Source organism: Mytilus galloprovincialis, chromosome 9 (genome assembly GCF_965363235.1).
Source record: "Mytilus galloprovincialis chromosome 9, xbMytGall1.hap1.1, whole genome shotgun sequence".
NCBI lineage: Eukaryota > Metazoa > Mollusca > Bivalvia > Mytilida > Mytilidae > Mytilus > Mytilus galloprovincialis.
In genome coordinates this window covers 16,284,541-16,303,093 of record NC_134846.1, presented here as the reverse complement: position 1 = coordinate 16,303,093, position 18,553 = coordinate 16,284,541, and the positions used below count along the sequence as shown (strand labels likewise).

Sequence of the window (18,553 nt, the reverse complement as noted above, 5' to 3'; positions counted from 1 at the left end):
ATTCCAGGCATAGATTACCTTAGCTGTATTTGGCACAACTTTTTGGAATTTTGGATCCTCAATGCTCTTCAACTTTTTACTTGTTTGGCTTTATAAATATTTTGATATACGCGTCACTGATGAGTCTTATGTAGACGAAACGCGCGTCTGGCGTACTAAATTATAATCCTGGTACCTTTGCTAACTATTTACACCACTGGTTCGATGCCACTGCTGGTGAACGTTTCGTCTCCGAGGGTATCACCAGCCCAGTAGTCAACACTTCGATGTTGACATGAATATCAATAATGGGGTATTTTTTTATAAATTTCCCGTTTACAAAAGTTTGATTTTTTCGAAAAACTAAGGATTTTCTTATTCCAGGCATAGATTACCTTAGCCGTATTTGGCACAACTTTTTGGAATTTTGGATCCTCAATGCTCTTCAACTTTTTACTTGTTTGGCTTTATAAATATTTTGATATACGCGTCACTGATGAGTCTTATGTAGACGAAACGCGCGTCTGGCGTACTAAATTATAATCCTGGTACCTTTAAAGAATAAAGAAATCTGTTAAGAATTCAACATTATATTTTTTTTATTTTCATTAACATATAACAAATAAAGAACTTCCTACATCTCATGTAGTCATGCAATACTACACTAAACATGACACCATGAAAGCTCTTCTAGTTTTACCCATGACAATAAAAAAAGGACTAAGGTTCTTAGATGTTGCTAGATACGAATTAACTACCTAACATATTCATACGGGTCGAATTGTTGTAATAGAACACTGCAAATGTTCTTAAATGATGAAACCATATTTGTAAAAACATACTGCTATTGAATGAAAATGTAACAAAGGCCCTATAGTTCTTTAAAACAAAAGATATTGTTTTGCACTAATGTTGGTAAACAAAACGCAAGTTTGGTATCTATAATATTTATTAAAACTATTTCGTCACTCTTGTTTAATTTGTGCATTAAACAACCTTGTGTTGTGACTCAATTCAACTCTCGCTGCAGTCATATTTGCTACGAAAGACAACTATATAAGCAGAGTTTAGATTGGTGCAGTATCATTTCTCATTAAGTCGCACCTCAACGATTCAATTCACATTTTTTCGAATTTAAGAATTTGTCAAATCCTGACCTACATTATTAACCAAGAATCAATTTACTTGATGACATTCATAAATCTTTAAATTTCGAACTGAGAAATCATATGGTTGTGTTGTTAGGTAACACTATCACAAACAAACGTTCAAAACTTTCCCTATAATCATATAATTTGAATTGTAATTATCAAATTAAAAGATAAAAACGGCATCGTGTTTTTAATTGTAAACAAATGCACTTCATATTAAAGAATAAGAAACAGTGCTTATTTGTAAGGGTAAAAAAAAACTTACATAATAAGGAATCAAAGACTAATACTGACGGACATGTTTTCAAAATTATTATAATACAAAAATCTTTCCGGTTAAGTGAGGATTTGGAACAGTGGCATATTATTTTGTATTTGTAAATCAGAACTATATACGAATTACATTCTGCATATCTCTGACGATAAATTAAGACATGTTAACCAATAAAGTTCATGTTCTTGTTTCAATTACAAAAAGCTTTCTTCTTCCTCTTCAACTTCTGACTCCGTGCTATGATCACTCGAACTAACCCAATCATCAGTGTCCAGTTCATCTTGTTTGTCATCTTCTGAAACTAAATGTAATGATACTTTCTGTACTTATAAGTAAGCCATGGAAGTGGTTGTTAAATTTGATAAATGCTTTTTGTGTTTCTTTGTTAAATATTTGTTTGTTTTTGTTCTCATTGAGATTGTGACAGTCATTACTGCTATGTCCTTATTTTTAAAATTTTGCCTATTATAACTGTTTTGGTCACGCATCATTGTAAATATAATGGACTTTGATGCCAATGTCATACAAGTGAGAGGTTTAGCGATATAAAAGCAGATCCAATCCACCATTTTTTACATTTGAAAATGCCTGTAACAAGTTAGGAATATAACAGTTGTTGTCCATTCGTTAGATGTGTTTTATCAATTGATTTTGCCATATAATTAGGGACTTTCCGTGTAGTATTTTCATCGGAGTTCTGTATTTTTGTGATTTTACTTTTAAACTGACAACACACTTGATTTCTTTTTAATTAAATTAAAAATGTAAAATTATTGAAGATAACTAAACTATAGAACGAGCCTCGTGTATACTATTTATCATCATATAATATTTGTACTTTACGTGGTAAAATATTATCAATACATTAAAGTACACACACTGCCTTTAGAATTCCAATCACGATTGTAACACAAATGTGTACACTAAGTTTTAAGATTAGTGTCAGACTTAATCAGACATATACTTTATATACTATATACGTCGTTATAATCGTGTTACACAATCGATTTCTCAAATCATGAATATCAGATGCACACAATACTGTTTTTCCAACTCTTCGTCAACATTCTCTAACCACACATGCTTAAGGTTTTACCCCCTTTTCAATGCAAAAATAATAAACACAATTCACAATGTATGCTATATTTATAATACTTTGGGTTAAATATTTTCACCTTCAAAAATTAATTAATGTAATTTCTGCAATTTACTTTAATCTTTTTTAAACATTCTTTTCTTCTCACACGTTTCAAAAAAATATAGTAGTACCAATGCAGTTATCATTACTTAAGGTAATAGGTTCGAATTAATGCTGTTTTTTTAAATTGTAGGGGTTGATTTTAAATTTTCATCAACCTCTATATTCATTTGGATTTTTGTATTTCCACTCGATCACATCCGACGAGTCTGATGTTGTCAACAAGCACTACATAATGTAAGTTCTTGTAACAATTTTGTTGATGAGTTCTATGTAAAAAATCACGCATCCGGAATACTGAATCATAAACTGTTTGCTTATCAAGAGTGTTATCCCTATTACTGAAAAAACCTTAATTTTTAAACAAAAGTACACTATTAAACTTTAACATAGGCACTGGACTGGTAATAGAATTTTTAAACTAAACGTCAAATTTTGCAAAGAAGAGTCCAAATTGTAAACATACTAACAAATCCAGGGACAAAAACGAGAAAAGTTGAAAAGGACAAACAGGTTTACAAAAGATTGATTTTAATATTTTAAGTGCCCAAGAATTGGCAAATCGGGAATATTCTTCTTGAATGTTTGTAACAAAAAGGTAACAAAAACTTGCAATGCTCGTTACTTTGGTTAGATTTTTGAATGTTCACACTCGGAATTCCTTGTAAAATATGTACAGTCTCTTCTGACTTGGACTGTTCCGTATACAATTTGTTTTTTGGGTACCTTGTTTTGCATAGTTTGATATAGTTGTTTACTTTCCGGCCTTATTTTTCAAAAAATCTGATGTTGGTATTGGAGACAGATTATTCAGAGACATTTGTTTTTAATTTGATACCAACTGTTTGAATATTTCTAAGAAGATCTCGAAGACCGCATATAATCTATTTGTACCGACCAATTATCTTCATAAAAATATTTCTCTAAAAATATTGGTATTTTATCTCTTTTTATTCGTAATTGACATGTTTTACAACACGTTAATCTTACTTATATGTATATGAAAAAATAAGAAAATATTAGATAAGTTTGCTTTTCAACATATCGTGTGGCAATAGTTCAGATCAACTCCAATTGTAAAACACATGTAAAAGTGTGATGTGAATTTTCCGAGAATTTAAATTAAAGGACAATACATCCAACAATGACGTTGCTCTCTTTTTACGCTTAATAAGCTGCATATATCCTTGGGTAGTGTCAAAGGCAAAGGATAATTGCCTAGATAGGATACATTGTCTCAAAATATTTTGTAAATACAATAAATAATAGACTAAAAGAAATGTTTATGAGTTTAAACATTTTAAAGTCATTAAATGAAGAAAATAAAAACAACAAAAATGTCAAAGTGAACGCCCAATTATGACTTGTTATGTGACTGGTAAATAATATTTGGTTTTATAATGAACATTAAAATTCCCTCAGAAATTTATTTGTTTGAGTTTTGTGAAGATCTAATTACAGAGTTTGAATTTTCTGTCACGATTATTCTTTAAAAAAGAAAAGATGTTTTCTACATTTCCTTGGATGGTTTTGTTTTGATTTACAGTATGGAAAAGGTTAGAGAAAAAAACTAATAAAGAGACTAATGGTCAATACTGTTTGTTATAAACAAATACAGGATGTTTAATGTGATGAACAGAGAATTATGGACAAAAAATAGATAAAAAAATCCCTAAAAGTTTTCTCGAAAACCCCGAAAGAAATATAAAAATCAACTAGTCAACAAGATACATGAAATTCAACGGTTACTAATGTTTTCTTATCATGATATATTTCGATGCTTTTCATCTAACCTATGTGTTTATATTTTCATAATATCAGTTTGCATTTTGATCAAGTCGGGACATTAATTATCATGTGATTAAAACTTAAACTTGTAATGCAGGGTATCTGCTATTTCAACAACAACAAAAAATGAAATAAGAAACGGATTTTTTTAGCGTTAGGCTATTACCAAGAACCTGTAAAATAATTCATATTATTAATATTAAACATTATAAAGTACTTTTGTTTAAGTAATTATGAAACAACGAGCTTATTAGTTAACACAGTATCAAAATATCCCACGCTGAAATTTGCATGTCCAACCAAACACTTACAAATATATTTTGTTTCCTCACGTAGTGCTTATATTATAGTTGTCTAGTTTAGAGTGCTTCTGTTTCCGTTCACACAGACAGGTAATAAACTTTGTGTCATGGGTTATAACCATTATTTCACTAATTGCAAGTAGATATCGTGACTTTCCTGTCAAATTAACCGATATTTGATATTTGAAATACATTTTATATTTTTCTTAGTTGACGTCATATAACAATATGTAATCCATAGAAATTTTCATTCAACGACATCTTCGCTTAACAAATACAGAACAATTATACACAGAGATAGTTGCTTGCAATTCGACTCTTGATCATGTTGATATCTAACACTAATGATACCGTATGGCGGGTTATTTTCGCGGGGTGTACATTTTCGCTTATTTTCGCGGAAAGAACATAATCGCCAAAATAAATTCCTCCAAATTAAAAGAGAACATGAAAGGCACTGATAAAAGTTTTGAATCCATCAAAATAATAACTTCAAAAATATTTCGTATACCTTAGTCAATCAAAATTGCGAAATTTTACACCTGCAAAAATAAACCGCTATACGGTATTAAAAACTACTTCAAGAATTCAAATAATACCGAAGATCATAACATATAGACATTATTAGTAAAATTCACTCATTTGCTTCGAATATTTATGAAAAATATATTATTCGATAAATAGTTGAATATTTTTCGATATTCTAAATGTAATATAAAATTTTCTTTAAATGTAATTCGTGGGTCATTATTCTATACAAACCTCCGTCGTCTGATGAGTCTAAAGTACAGGATGATAAACTGTCGTCTGTTTGTTCTGCTTTGTCGTTGACATCCGGATCTTTTGATATACTAGCCACTGTAAGTTGTCGGTAGCCTGTTTTCGATCTTTTAGTTGTATCTACAATATAAATATGTAATAATTAGCAACTTAAGAATGTTTATGTAGCTCATGAAAATACTGTTCCAATTTGGAGCGCAAATATAGCGCGAAGTATAAGACCCTTTAGCATGTGTAGTATATTACATTCATTGTCTCTCTTTCGCAAGTGTCAATCTTAAGACTGCTTAAGATTACTTAAAAAGCTTTGTTTGTGAAACTAATTTGCTGCGATTTGGTGAAACTTTAAATTTTTGTACTGTCTTCCAAACAATAACCTATCTAATCGTCATCAGCTACACTCAACCCAGCATTTGAATAACGTTTTAAGTCTTAAGTATTTGTCTATATACATATATTGAACCGTTGCTTGGAACGCTCCAATTTAAACCATTCAGATAAGAAAATACGTACTTCGCTCATAATAGACTTATATGGCCACCACAAGAACTAAAACAAATAACCTACAATAAACTTGAATTATGCAATGAAATTTCCTTCCAACTTGTTGAAAGTAGCTTCAATGAAGTGTTTAATTTAGACGGAACACGCATCAGGGGACTATATTACCAGCTGTTACTGAACTGAATGTTTATAAGTTAGTATTGTATATGTCAAATGACATAAGAAATATCGTCAATTATTGAAATTAAGATAAAATATCTAATGCTGAAATAAGTATATAAGTGCTGTCTAAGAATATAAAGGATTATACTTCATATGATTCATAATTAAGACTTAGTCCTCTTCGGCGGATTCACCATCGTTATTTTAAATAGCAAGTTCGAAAACAAAACAAAAAAAGTTTTACAAAGTCGATTGCCGATTTAAAATGCACATCCTACAACATTTGTCGCCAATACACATCTTGCAAGTATGTACCTGAAGTTATATAATTGTGCCTATTTCATTTTATCTTTGTTTCGTTCTGGTAATTCATTCTTTTGTTTATTCGGGGAAATTCATTATGTTTTCTAAATAAAGATTATCATTTCAGGATTACTATTAAATAATTTAGTATAGGGGACATAACTAGTGTTATATATTGAATTGACACTGGACTATAAATTACGAATTTCAAAATAGTTTGCCCTGTTAATGTGAATAGCATTTGATTTATTTTAACTTCACAAAGACAACAAACACTGAATTAAGGATAAGCTTGAATCTAGAGGTAAATTCGATCTGCAAAAGTTTATAGATGACTACACAACACGGACACCTCTATATAGCTCAGAGTATAAATCATTGATGAACTATATGACTTTCAAAGGTCTGGCTTTAATAGAACTTTCAAAAACGGTAAACACAAATGCTTATATATAAATATTTTTGTCAACAGTATTATCCCTATTTTTTGTTCTTTTTAAACATGTGAAATGTGTAATGAATTTAAAAAAAAAACATACTTTTTTTATTTTCACTGATCACAACGCATCTAATAAAGATATAAAATAAAGAAAAAAAAAACAAAATAGTATAATGCATCTATAGATTATACGTAAAATTTAGAATTTAGACCAAAGGGTAAATAACAGCTAAAGGTCTTCAACGCAGCGATCAATCCCGAAACCAGAAGTGGGCTTCAGGTAGCCCCCAAACAAAAATGTGTATACGTTCAGTTACAATGGATGCATACTGAACGCCATAACATATAAATGGACAAATATTTAAAATAAAAACATACGAAACTAACAAAGACCAGAGGCTCCTGACTTGGGATAGGCGCAAAAATGCTGCAGGGTTAAACTTTTTTGTAAGATCTTTACCCTCCCCTAGACAATATGAAACAAACAGTAACACACACAGTAAAACTCAGTATTTTTTACACTGTAGAAAGTAAAATATTAGACGTTCGTTTAAACAATAATCAAACTACATGACCGTATCAGTATGAAATTAAACTTAGTTCCGTACAAAATTTTACCTACAAAGGCATTTGTTCATTCAATTATTCTTTACGTGCAGAGAGCGGTTTATGGTCATAGCAGTGGTTTTTGGATGTTTTGTCCTAATTAAAACGGACTTGACACTCATTTACACTCTAAAAGAGATACAGAGACGTCCCTCAGCACAATTTGAAAGTTTTTTGGAGAAACTACCAGTACATATTCAGAACATATTCAGACTAAAATAAATGAAATATTATATTTTGTAAAAGGCCAATAGGACGAGACCTAATTACTTCTATTAAAACTGTCACTGACATAAATAAGTACCGTTTATCAGATTGTCTGCATATTGATATTGTAAAATATCAGCTGCGAGTCACAATATGAAGCTTTTTGTCAAGTGAGCGTAGCGAACAAGATAAAAAACGCCTACCTATTGTGTGGAGCTGCTGATATTTTACAATATCATTATATAATTTAATTTTGGATGTAACGCGTCTTCTGATTGGCTGGCGTTATTTTGTTATGAGCCCATAGACATAATTTAGTCATGTGACCGTGACGTCATCAACGTTTTTTCATGGTTTTCTACGGTTTAAAATGGAATTTAGAATTAAATTATAAGAAATGACTGTAATATTTTTTCTGTCTATTCGAAATAACATAAAAAATGTGGAGCACACTGTTAAATAACCCGGTACGCGCGTTATTCAGTGTGCACCAAATTTTTTATGTTATTTCTTCATAGACAGAAAAAATATTACAGTCATTCTTTAAGTGGATAACGTGATAATTGATTTATCGGGCTGTATTTGCGTCTTTTGGAAGTGTTTTCTTTGTTTCACCAGCAAACCGGAAGATGACTTTATACCTTTGGTTAAAACTTATAAACGTTGGTTAAAAGATAATGACGTCACTTATTTCCGGGTCAAATTTTAATAAGACCTGGTCATCGCCTTTGACGCTACAAAGCCGAGATATGCAATTTTATTAAGAGCATATCATAGTGATATATATAGTGTGACGACCAATAAATGTTTATCTCTTGACAAGCAACAAAAGGGAACAACATTGAATGAGTGAACGAAAAATCCAGTTCGATTTTGTGATTGAAAAATTTGTTTCAATTTGTATTAAATTAAAATAAAATTGTTAGTCTCTTCAACAAATGAAAAATAAGGGTTTCTTTTAAAAATGACTGTTACTTTAATATTTGTATCCCCAATGCACAGAATTCCTTCTGGTCATTTTATATATAATGGACAAATGTTTCAATCAATCAAATGTACCTTTAGGAGAGTTCAGAGACAATTTGTGTTTCAATGTAAAAGTTGGTCATCACATGACAGTCTTTGTACCAATGAATTTACAAAATTGCACATGTCAAGAGGTGCATACTTTATTCTACACCCACATATCAATAAAGAAATGACATGTTTTAATGGAATACCTACTAACCAAATTACTTTGTTCATTAGTTGTTTTAAAAATAACAAATGATGATAATGAACGTGTCAAGGGAGCAGTTACATTGTGAAGGATAATCAAGACATTCGCCTTTTAAAACGAAGTGTTAATTTATGTCGAAACTAATACAATTAAAATATAGTAATTACCCTTTTTAAAAGCAAATGCATTTCATGCAGGTTTTAATGATTGGTAGTTGACATCTTATTATCAAGTATTCTGTTATTGGAAATACTGAGAGCATTTTAAGAGCAACACTTAGTGCATAAAGGGTTTTATTATTGAATTAAGTACATGAGACCAGATTTAATTACATGTAGTTAATTTCCACTGCAGCAATAGTATTTATCTACATTTTGTATGAGTTGCGTGAACACGAACTCTACGTACAGTTGATTGTGTGCAGCTAAAACATGTGAAAATCTATTGCATTTTCTTTTTGTTTCATTACATCATGAGTAATTTGACAAGTTTCAACCATGAAGCAGGATCTACTATCATTACCCGTTTTGGTGGGGTTCGCTTAGCAATCTGAACTTGTCTTTTGTAGTCATTGTTTTGTCTTCTCGAAATTACCAATGTCATTGTCAGTTTGCATAACCTTTGGTGTCTTCCGCTTTTATGTTACCACGGAAAGACTTGCAATACAATTCATATATCATTTTTCATTTTTCTATTTTCTACGCTCCCAATAACTTAAATGAAATGATACGTGGTGTAAAAATACATGTATCGGGTTAATTTATTTTTTTTCACTTTAATCACTTATGACACAATCGGTGCTATTTGCAGAGCAGAATCTGCTAGCAATTTTTTTGTGCTGGTCGCATTGCTCATAGTCTGGAATTGTGTTTTGTAGTCTGCTGATTACCTTCACAGTGTTTGCAATGTTATTATAACTTCCCAAGTCTGGGTATAAACCCATGAACCCATGAACATGTTCATGTGGGCCAAAAAAAGTTGTCTTTAGATCTCAACCATCCACCTACATCAATGAGGAAAAGTAAGGTTCATCAAAGAGAAATAAACATAAAACAAACTAGTCACAAAGGAACGAGTGTAAACAGTGTAATCTTGTGATCTTTAACCTTCATAACTTTTTTATACTTTTTTGGAGTTGGCAAGGTTAAAGTTATGTATTAATGCAATTAATTGGAATCATTTAAGAATGGTAGAAATAAATACAATAGTTCAGAAAAAATGGTTGATTCAGATCATATTGACTAATGATTTTACCGGGATAAGAAGTGTTTATAACATTTAAATGAAAAACAGAACTTCAAAATGATGAAACGGCAGTCCTTATTACAAAGATGATACTTTGTCATGGGTTTTTTGTCTATGGAACTTTACAGAAAGATGCTTATTTCTCTTCCTCAAATATCAGGAAAAAAACAGACAACCTTATATAGATAGAATGTATGAGGTTAACTTCAATGTAGTATTTAAGTCCCAGGTGACAATGCATGTGCAATACGTCAAAGACACAACCTTTTTTTTTGTATATGTTTTCAACAACTGCAATTCATTACCATACTTTCTTTCTATGCACAAAAGCAACAGATGTCACTTGCATAGCGGAAATTGCTTACATTTTATTTTTATTTTAATTCGAACAGGTTTTTGCGTTGCTCAATTTTGAATTTTCTACTTTGTTTTCGCAAGACTGTTTCGTCTGTTCAGTAGCGTGTTGTGTTGTTTTCCAACTATTTTTTTCTTTTGTTATTCTCACTCTTGTATCCTCTCTCAGTGACATAGTAAACCATGCAAATTTTTTAATTGATGAATAACATTGTTGTGTTAGTCTAAGTGTCGTAGCTGTTTTCCCCTGAGTTTCAGTCCCTCATATCGTTATTATCAAGACGATATTCAATATCTCAATTTGAACGTAGACTTTGTATTATACTCTGTAATAAAGATTAGTTCCATCATCATTCCCTAATTGTTTAATCGATATCATAACAAGGTCAAAGACAATAATTGCATTTCTACTAACTTCTATTGTATCTTGTTTATGATGATACTAGAGCTTTCTGGTAAACCTTAATTTCCTTTAGGTATTGTGTATGGATATAAGTAGGCAATATTAGTATGCAAAGCAAAGGAAGAAGATCAGTCGTCTTGTGAGACCGCCTTTGGAACATACTTGCAATAGTAAAATGATCATATGAACGTTTTGACTTATGAATCATTAAACATTGTTGGATTCAGAAAAAAAAAATGTTTTTTATGAATATGGCCGTTAGTTTTACTTATTATATTGCTCTAAATTTGTCATGTTGGGACCTTTCATAGCCGACTTACTGTAGGTTTTTTTTCCATGAGGTTGACTGTACTGTCGCTCATTATTCCTTCCTTCCACTTCATTTGAACTTTGATGTATATTTGTCTCACTGTAATCATACCACACCTCCTTGTGTTTATAAACGTTATACAAAGAGTTTACAAATTATATATCGTCATTATGATATACAAAACAATCTATTCCATTTATGTGTATGTTTTTCTATAATTTCATGAAGACCAGTAGGGTATTACTAAAATCAAGATTATTCTACAAATTTTGTTTTCAACTTCCAACGTTTGAAAAGCGATTTACTATTCCACGAGACTAAATTAGAGACAGATTTTTATCTTATTCAAAAAAAGTAAAATTACAAAAATACTGAACCCTGACGAAAATTCAAAAGGGAAAGTTCCTAATCAAATAGTAAAATCAAAAACTCAAACACGTCAAGCAAATGGATCACAACTGTTATATTCCTAACTTGGTAAACGCATTTATTATACAGAAAATGGTGGATCAGGGTTCTATAGCTAGCTAAACATCTCACTTGTACATGTATGACAGTCGCACCAAATTCCATTATATTGACAACGATGCGTGAACACAACAAACAGATATCATACGTAAAATTGTCAAAAACAGGGGTACAACAGTTAATCTTGTGATATCATCTCAATCACTTTGAAAACTCAACAAATAGAAAATACAAATCAAAATAATAAACCAGAAATAGAAGAAATTGTATGACTCTTAAAGGAGTGAGGCAACTTGTATCAATAGAGTACGCGTATTTTGTAATCACCTAGTATTCCATTCAATAAAGTCGTCAAGTTCACAGTTTCAGAGTAAATCCAAGACGTAAAATACAAAAATCAATTATAAACCGTGCATGTATGATACAGGACAAGTCTACATCATATTTTCTGTATTTTTATTTACAGCTTGACATATCGTTTTACATACACTAAACGATTATTGATGACACATTAGTCCGTATATGTTTCAGATCAATGCAGTCAGTAGTTAGCAATGTATTCAGTTTCTTCTCTACATATCCCAAATGGCTATTTCGTAATGTTTCCATTTGACTTATAAATATCATAATGTAATGTTCTTATAACGACATTACACAATAAGTATCTCCTTAATAATATCTTAATCTGTTGAGGGAAAAAATAAAAAAAAGAGTTTCTAAATATAATCACTAACTTGGAATTAATGCAAGCATAGTATTTGTGGTTAATATTAACAGATGATACGTTATACTGATTCAGGTCCTGTTTCTGTAAAGCCGAGATTGATAAAACTTCAGACAAAAAAGGAAAACGTCATATAATTCTGTGATGAGGTCGAGAATGATAATGTTCCGTGTTAGTGTCTATAAAGTGTTTTGAAGTTATGAGAAAATTGTTTGATATTTTAATGGAAATTTTGACCATGTTTCCCAAAATTAAAAGTTTTGTATCTAACACAAAGTTTATAAAAAATCAATTAAGATAACAAGGTCTGTCTACATGAAGAGTATTTTTAAACAAATGAAGAAGTTATCGTGAAGATCTTAAATATCTCAATGTCTGAAAAAAGGAACATTTATTATTTTCGTTCAAAAATGTCAAAAGAAAAGAATCAAGAAAGGCATTGCAATTGCGTTAAAGAGTTAAAGTAGTATTCAATTGACTCTAGCCGAACTAATAACTAATCCTTGAATACAGTCCATACAACCTGACATAATCAAACATTTCTATCAACCATCCAAACGATGTGAACATAATCGTCATTTTGCTTTCTCCATCGTGGTAACGAAAGGTGCAAAATATCCGTAGTCACAAGTCACACAATTTTATCTTTCGTATACAAATATAATAAACTTTTGATATATACTAATTGTAGGCAAAGGGCTACATTATTCCCCGTTCTTCTCTTATCAACAGCTTTCTTACGGCCAACAATGCAGCATCTCTTTCAACATTTTGTTGTAGGTTGCACTTTGTAAATACAGCTTTTTCTCAAACCACGCCTCTTTTGGGCAGAGATATAATATTCATAGATAATTTTATTTGTTGACATACTGGTTCCAATATATGATCTCTATGTTTCATCTTATAGAGACAACACTTGGGACTGTTACCAGTATAAAATCAAACTTTTGCGGTATATAATAAATTCTGAAGTATGCAAAAAGTGATGTTAGGGGTAGTACAAAATTTTAGTATAAATTTTAACATATCAGGGCATTTACATGTTAATAATATGCTGCACATCCCTGTGTTTTGAATGAAATAGTAGTACAAATCAACTTCCCATTTCATGATATAATTTTTCACGAGAAAAAGTGTTAGCCGACACGGAAGTTCCTATGAGAAATTGCAATGTATATATTTACAAAAATGCAACTTGAATCATGTTTTATATACTCCGTGATGCTCCATTTAAATGTCAGTAATGTGTTTTATTAAGCGACATTTGATATTTTCAGTCATTCCTTCAAAACTGATTTGAAATCAAAATATATTCATTAACACAAAATATAGCTTAGATTAGTCACTGATATTAGTATGCTTTTATTTAATCAGATGCAATTAATAACAAATCCAATTAATTTAATAATCCCTGAGGAGATTTTATTTATTATGGCTTTCAGATAGAAAATGAAATAATTTCTGATTAAACTAAAACAATAGACTAGAATCTTATCGACAAAATGTCATGTTGTTATATTCAGTGGTATATATCAAGGCTAGTAGTCACGCTTTACATATTTCTGCAAGGTTTGTTTATGACATATCTTTGAATTGAATGTGAAGTCGATAATTTTGTTATTACATTGTTTTCTAAGAATAAAATATGTTACGTTACCTTTCAAGTCACCTCTTTAAAATCTCAGTTCAATAATGTCATTTCTTACCTTGAATGGGTGCAATCGGTAAAAATGAGCTCAGACATGCAAGTTAAGAAGATGAAATTTTATCTGGATTTTTCAAGACAATCAGATAACAGTTTCAATATAAGTTATATTAATTAATAGCAGTATTTTAGAAATTAAGTTGTAAACATCATGAACATGGTGACGTGCTGCAGCAGATGAATATGAAAATAAAAATGCCATCGATGCCAATAGCTATATTCTATCATAAATGTATAGATACATGGTTATGTTGAAGATTGTTTGATGACCTCTAAACGTCTTATGGTTATCTATAGTAAGTAGGGTTTTTTATTGACGCACGCATCACATCTTTTGATTTTTATTCATATTGTTGTTTTAACTTGCACTTATAAATACATCATGACGCTTGGTTGTATATAAAAAAAAAACAAAGGTTTTAAAATTTAGAAAAGAAGTTCGTTCATGCCATTCACTAAGCTACGATAAACAATTTTGCGTATTATATTTGTCAATATCTTGTTGAGTATTAGCATTGTATCAAATGAAGCGTATAATACATCAAATTAAGAGCCAATCCGCCAGAAAACCATGCAATATTAAGAAAATCGTCCAAATCGACAATCACAACTTGACAAAGTTTTATACATCTTCTTAATTCTTGACATAAAATAAAAGAATTAGACCACTTAATTTTTCCCAGAATCGTATCTATTTTTTTAGTAACAGCTTTATTTGCATAATTCTGTAAATCCATCATGACACCAACGAAAAATACAACTTGTGTATGCCTTTCACGAATGACTCAGAAGCATATTAAATAGGACAGTTGAATTTTTTTTAGTAATGTCAGCTGGAACCCATCCATTTGACTATGTCATGATCAACACGATTAAAAATCTAAACGATTAGAAACATTGTCAGGAGCACGGACACAAAGACAGGTTTTTCATACATGAATTTATGTTATTTCATTCGCTCCTATCTTGCAAGACCCATTCCTGATATGTTTGAAACTTATGTCGGTTTTAACTATGGGGTACGTTTTATATGGGGACGAAGTCCCCAATAACAGTAGAAAATTCAATAAAAAAAAAAAATTCGGGAAAATTTCCCGAATTTTTCATTGTACTAATGAACTCAAAATCGTTCAATTTTTTTTATGTCATGTTTTGAAATACCGGACCTGCGCAGAAATGTACAATCTACTTCCTTTTTCCGGTCTCGTTTGTATGAAACTTTGAGTAAAATATATATTTATCAGTCTAGTATAAAATAGGAAGGAACGCGCAATACTTATTTCATTTTTAATAATTCCTTGATATGAAAAAACGTTACCTAATGATAGCGTTTCTTGTTTACATTGCATATGACGTCATAATTTAAATAACGTCACAACTAAAATCCCTAACAACAGAACCAAAATCGGAAACGTTACTGTATTTCCGTGTCTTTTTTTTGACAAATAATTGAGTTACAAAAAAATAATTCATACAGACTTCGTCCCCATTTACAGGTAATGCCTGCCTCATATTATCAAAACAAAATATTAACAAATGACTGTTATATGTTAATTTATGCCTCTAAAGAATGGTGGTTTTACTCCCAAACTGACACATTTTGATTTTGATTTTAAGTTCAAGGTATATAAACGTTGAAAATATGGTGTACAGCACTATGTTTTGAATGAAATAGTAGTACAGTTCAATTTTCCATTCTATGATATAATTTTCCACGAAACTTCATAGTAAAAGTGTCACAGTTTTAACCGCAAAGGAAGTTGCAATGTATATATTTACAGAATTCGAAATGCGATTAAATCATTTAAGCAACACTTGGTGTTTTGAGTCATTCCTACAAAATTGAGTCGAAATCAAAATAAAATATAGCTTAGATTAGTCACTGATACTAGTACGCTTTTATCTTATCAAATAATATTTATAATAAATCCAATTCATTTAAGACCCCTTGCGAGGACTATATTAGCCATGGCTTTCAGATAGAAAATGAAATAATTTCTAAATAAAATAAAACAATGGAATATAATCTTATCGACACATTGTCATGTTGATATATTCAGGGCTATATATCAAGGCTAGTATCGATATATTTAAACCATTGTGGTGACGTCAGCCTATTCATTTACCGTGGATTCTTTTTCCAGAATCAACGCTTCCTAAATCTGTCGCTGAAATGGACTCACCATATTATATTCTTTTGTTTCCTTTGTGTGCCTAATTTCATTAAGTTTGAATTGACTAATTTACTGATTTCTGTTCACTAATGGAATTGTTCTAAAAACTTACCTTTACTTTTTTTGTAACTTCTATATGCCTTCACTGGGAATCGAACCCGTCCATGAATTCTGTTACTTGTTACTGGTATCAACATATCGACAAAACCTCTGGCCTACCAATCGGTTACAATTTAATTGTCTATTTCATATATATAAATGAATATATGTACAACAGACACACAGGGCTTGTACCTTTATATATACATAATAGGCAAACGTATAGTATGAATTGGTAGCCACAAGGTTTCATGGTTAAGATAAATGGATTTAAGGTATGGACTTGTCTGTTTAGGTTCGAATCCCTGAATTCTCGTTGTTGTCCATATTCTGTAGTTTTCTTGTTTTTGTTATTGTTTAGTATGTTATTGTAGAAATGTTGTGTAATAAAAGCGAGTTTGTTCGTTTATTATCATTTGTTAACTTGTAAATAGTAAGGCACCATATCATTTAATGATTTAAATACAAGTATTGCCTTTTTGTATTGCATGCGTTTATCGGACTATTGTTGGCTATTCCACATGGTTGAAACAAAAATGATTACATTCTATTTGTCCTTTTTTGATTTATAAATTAATATAATATGATTTCGTCTGTTTACTACATAATTTTACAACTGTAAGTTTGTAAATTACTATGCTTGAATATCGTGATGTGCTTTTTGTTAAAGATTTCGGAAACATACTTATTGTGGACAGTTGTCTCATTGGCAATCATACCACATCTTCTTTTTCATTATTATATGCACTATGTATATGTTCTTTGTCGGGTTGTTTTATCTTTGACACATTCTCCATTTTCATTTTCAATTTTTGTAGAAATAAGTTTGAATATATCTTATTTTGTAAATATTCAGATGCCTGCTAGTATGAAGATCATTATGGACAGACGTCCATATATTTGTATTTTTTTAACCATTTAATTTTGATATTTAATTTATTGTAATGGATCGTTTGACACGAATATATGGTTATTTAAACTCACTTACAATACCTTCTAATTAAGAATAGGCGTTAATTTTAAAAGGCATTAACACAATAGTTTAAGTTATAGATACAATGTATAACCGTTGATTCATGAAAAACAAACCATTCGCCCTCCGGGCTCATGGTTTCTTTTTCAAGAATCAACGCTTATCCATTGTATCTATATCACATATTTGTCGTCAGGGATATTTTATGATATATCTTTGAATCAAATGTGAGTTTGGAATTTTGTTACCACATTGTTGTCCAAGAATAGAATATTTAACGTTGCCTTTCAAGTCACCTCTTTTAAATCTCAGTTTAACAATTGTAATTTCTTACCTGGTTTGGTTGCAATCAAAGAGCTCAGACATGCAAGGTAAGAAGATGAAATTTTAACTGGATTTTTCAAGACAATCAGATAAAAAGTTCATTATAAGTTATTAGAAGTATTTTAGAAATTAGGTTGTAGACATGGAGACGTAGTGCGGCAGATGACTATGAAAATAAGAATATGACGATGTCAATAGTTTTATTCTATTTAATTTATAAATATAATAACTCTTTTGATTAAGGATGTTCGCTGCTCAGTTTCAAAATAAATAACTTTCTATAAAACTAATATATATTGATAGGGTATTCATTTAGGATCCAAAAAAGCTAAAAAAAAAAAATAAAGGGGTCAATGTGTTTGTTTTCGAGATATAAGACATTGGAATTTTGGCGGGAAAATGTTCCTTCTTGATTTTTCATAGCTTTATCATTGACCAGTTAAAGTTCTCAAAAACTATTAAAAAATACATAAATTTTTATATTTTTGACAAACGGCTTATAATCATACATGTAAAAGATTTATGAAAAGAAAAATGGGGGTTCATGGGCAAAAAATTTTAAGGCATTCAAATGGATAAAACCAGAGGATTTCGAAAATCTGACAAAAATTCCAAAACATGATAAGCAAACATCCCTAACTTTAGATATTGTTTAGATAAATGTCTACTTTTGAAGATTGCATGATGACCTACAGACGTCTTTTGGTTTCAATAATGGATTGTTTTTATATTGGTATACACATCATATCTTTAAATTTGTATGCATATTGATGTTTTAGCCTGCCCTTATATATACATCCCGACGCTTGGTTGTAGTATAAAAAAATGTTTTAAAATTACTAAATATTTCTCTAATGTCATA

The 18,553-nt window shown here is 30.5% G+C and overlaps 1 protein-coding gene across 3 annotated transcripts in view; it reads right to left on the bottom strand.

Moving 5' to 3' along the window:
• Positions 1–553: 553 nt before the first annotated feature.
• Positions 554–18,553, bottom strand: part of LOC143044514 (uncharacterized) — a 33,760-nt gene continuing 15,760 nt past the window's right edge. For all 3 annotated transcript variants that reach the window (XM_076216568.1, XM_076216570.1, XM_076216569.1), the window contains exons 3-4: positions 5,455–5,592; positions 554–1,705 (exon numbers count right to left, since the gene is read on the bottom strand). In XM_076216568.1, the coding sequence (XP_076072683.1) occupies positions 1,599–1,705; positions 5,455–5,592 (245 nt within the window). In that variant the 3' untranslated portion in view covers positions 554–1,598. The remainder of the gene's footprint in view (positions 1,706–5,454; positions 5,593–18,553) is intronic.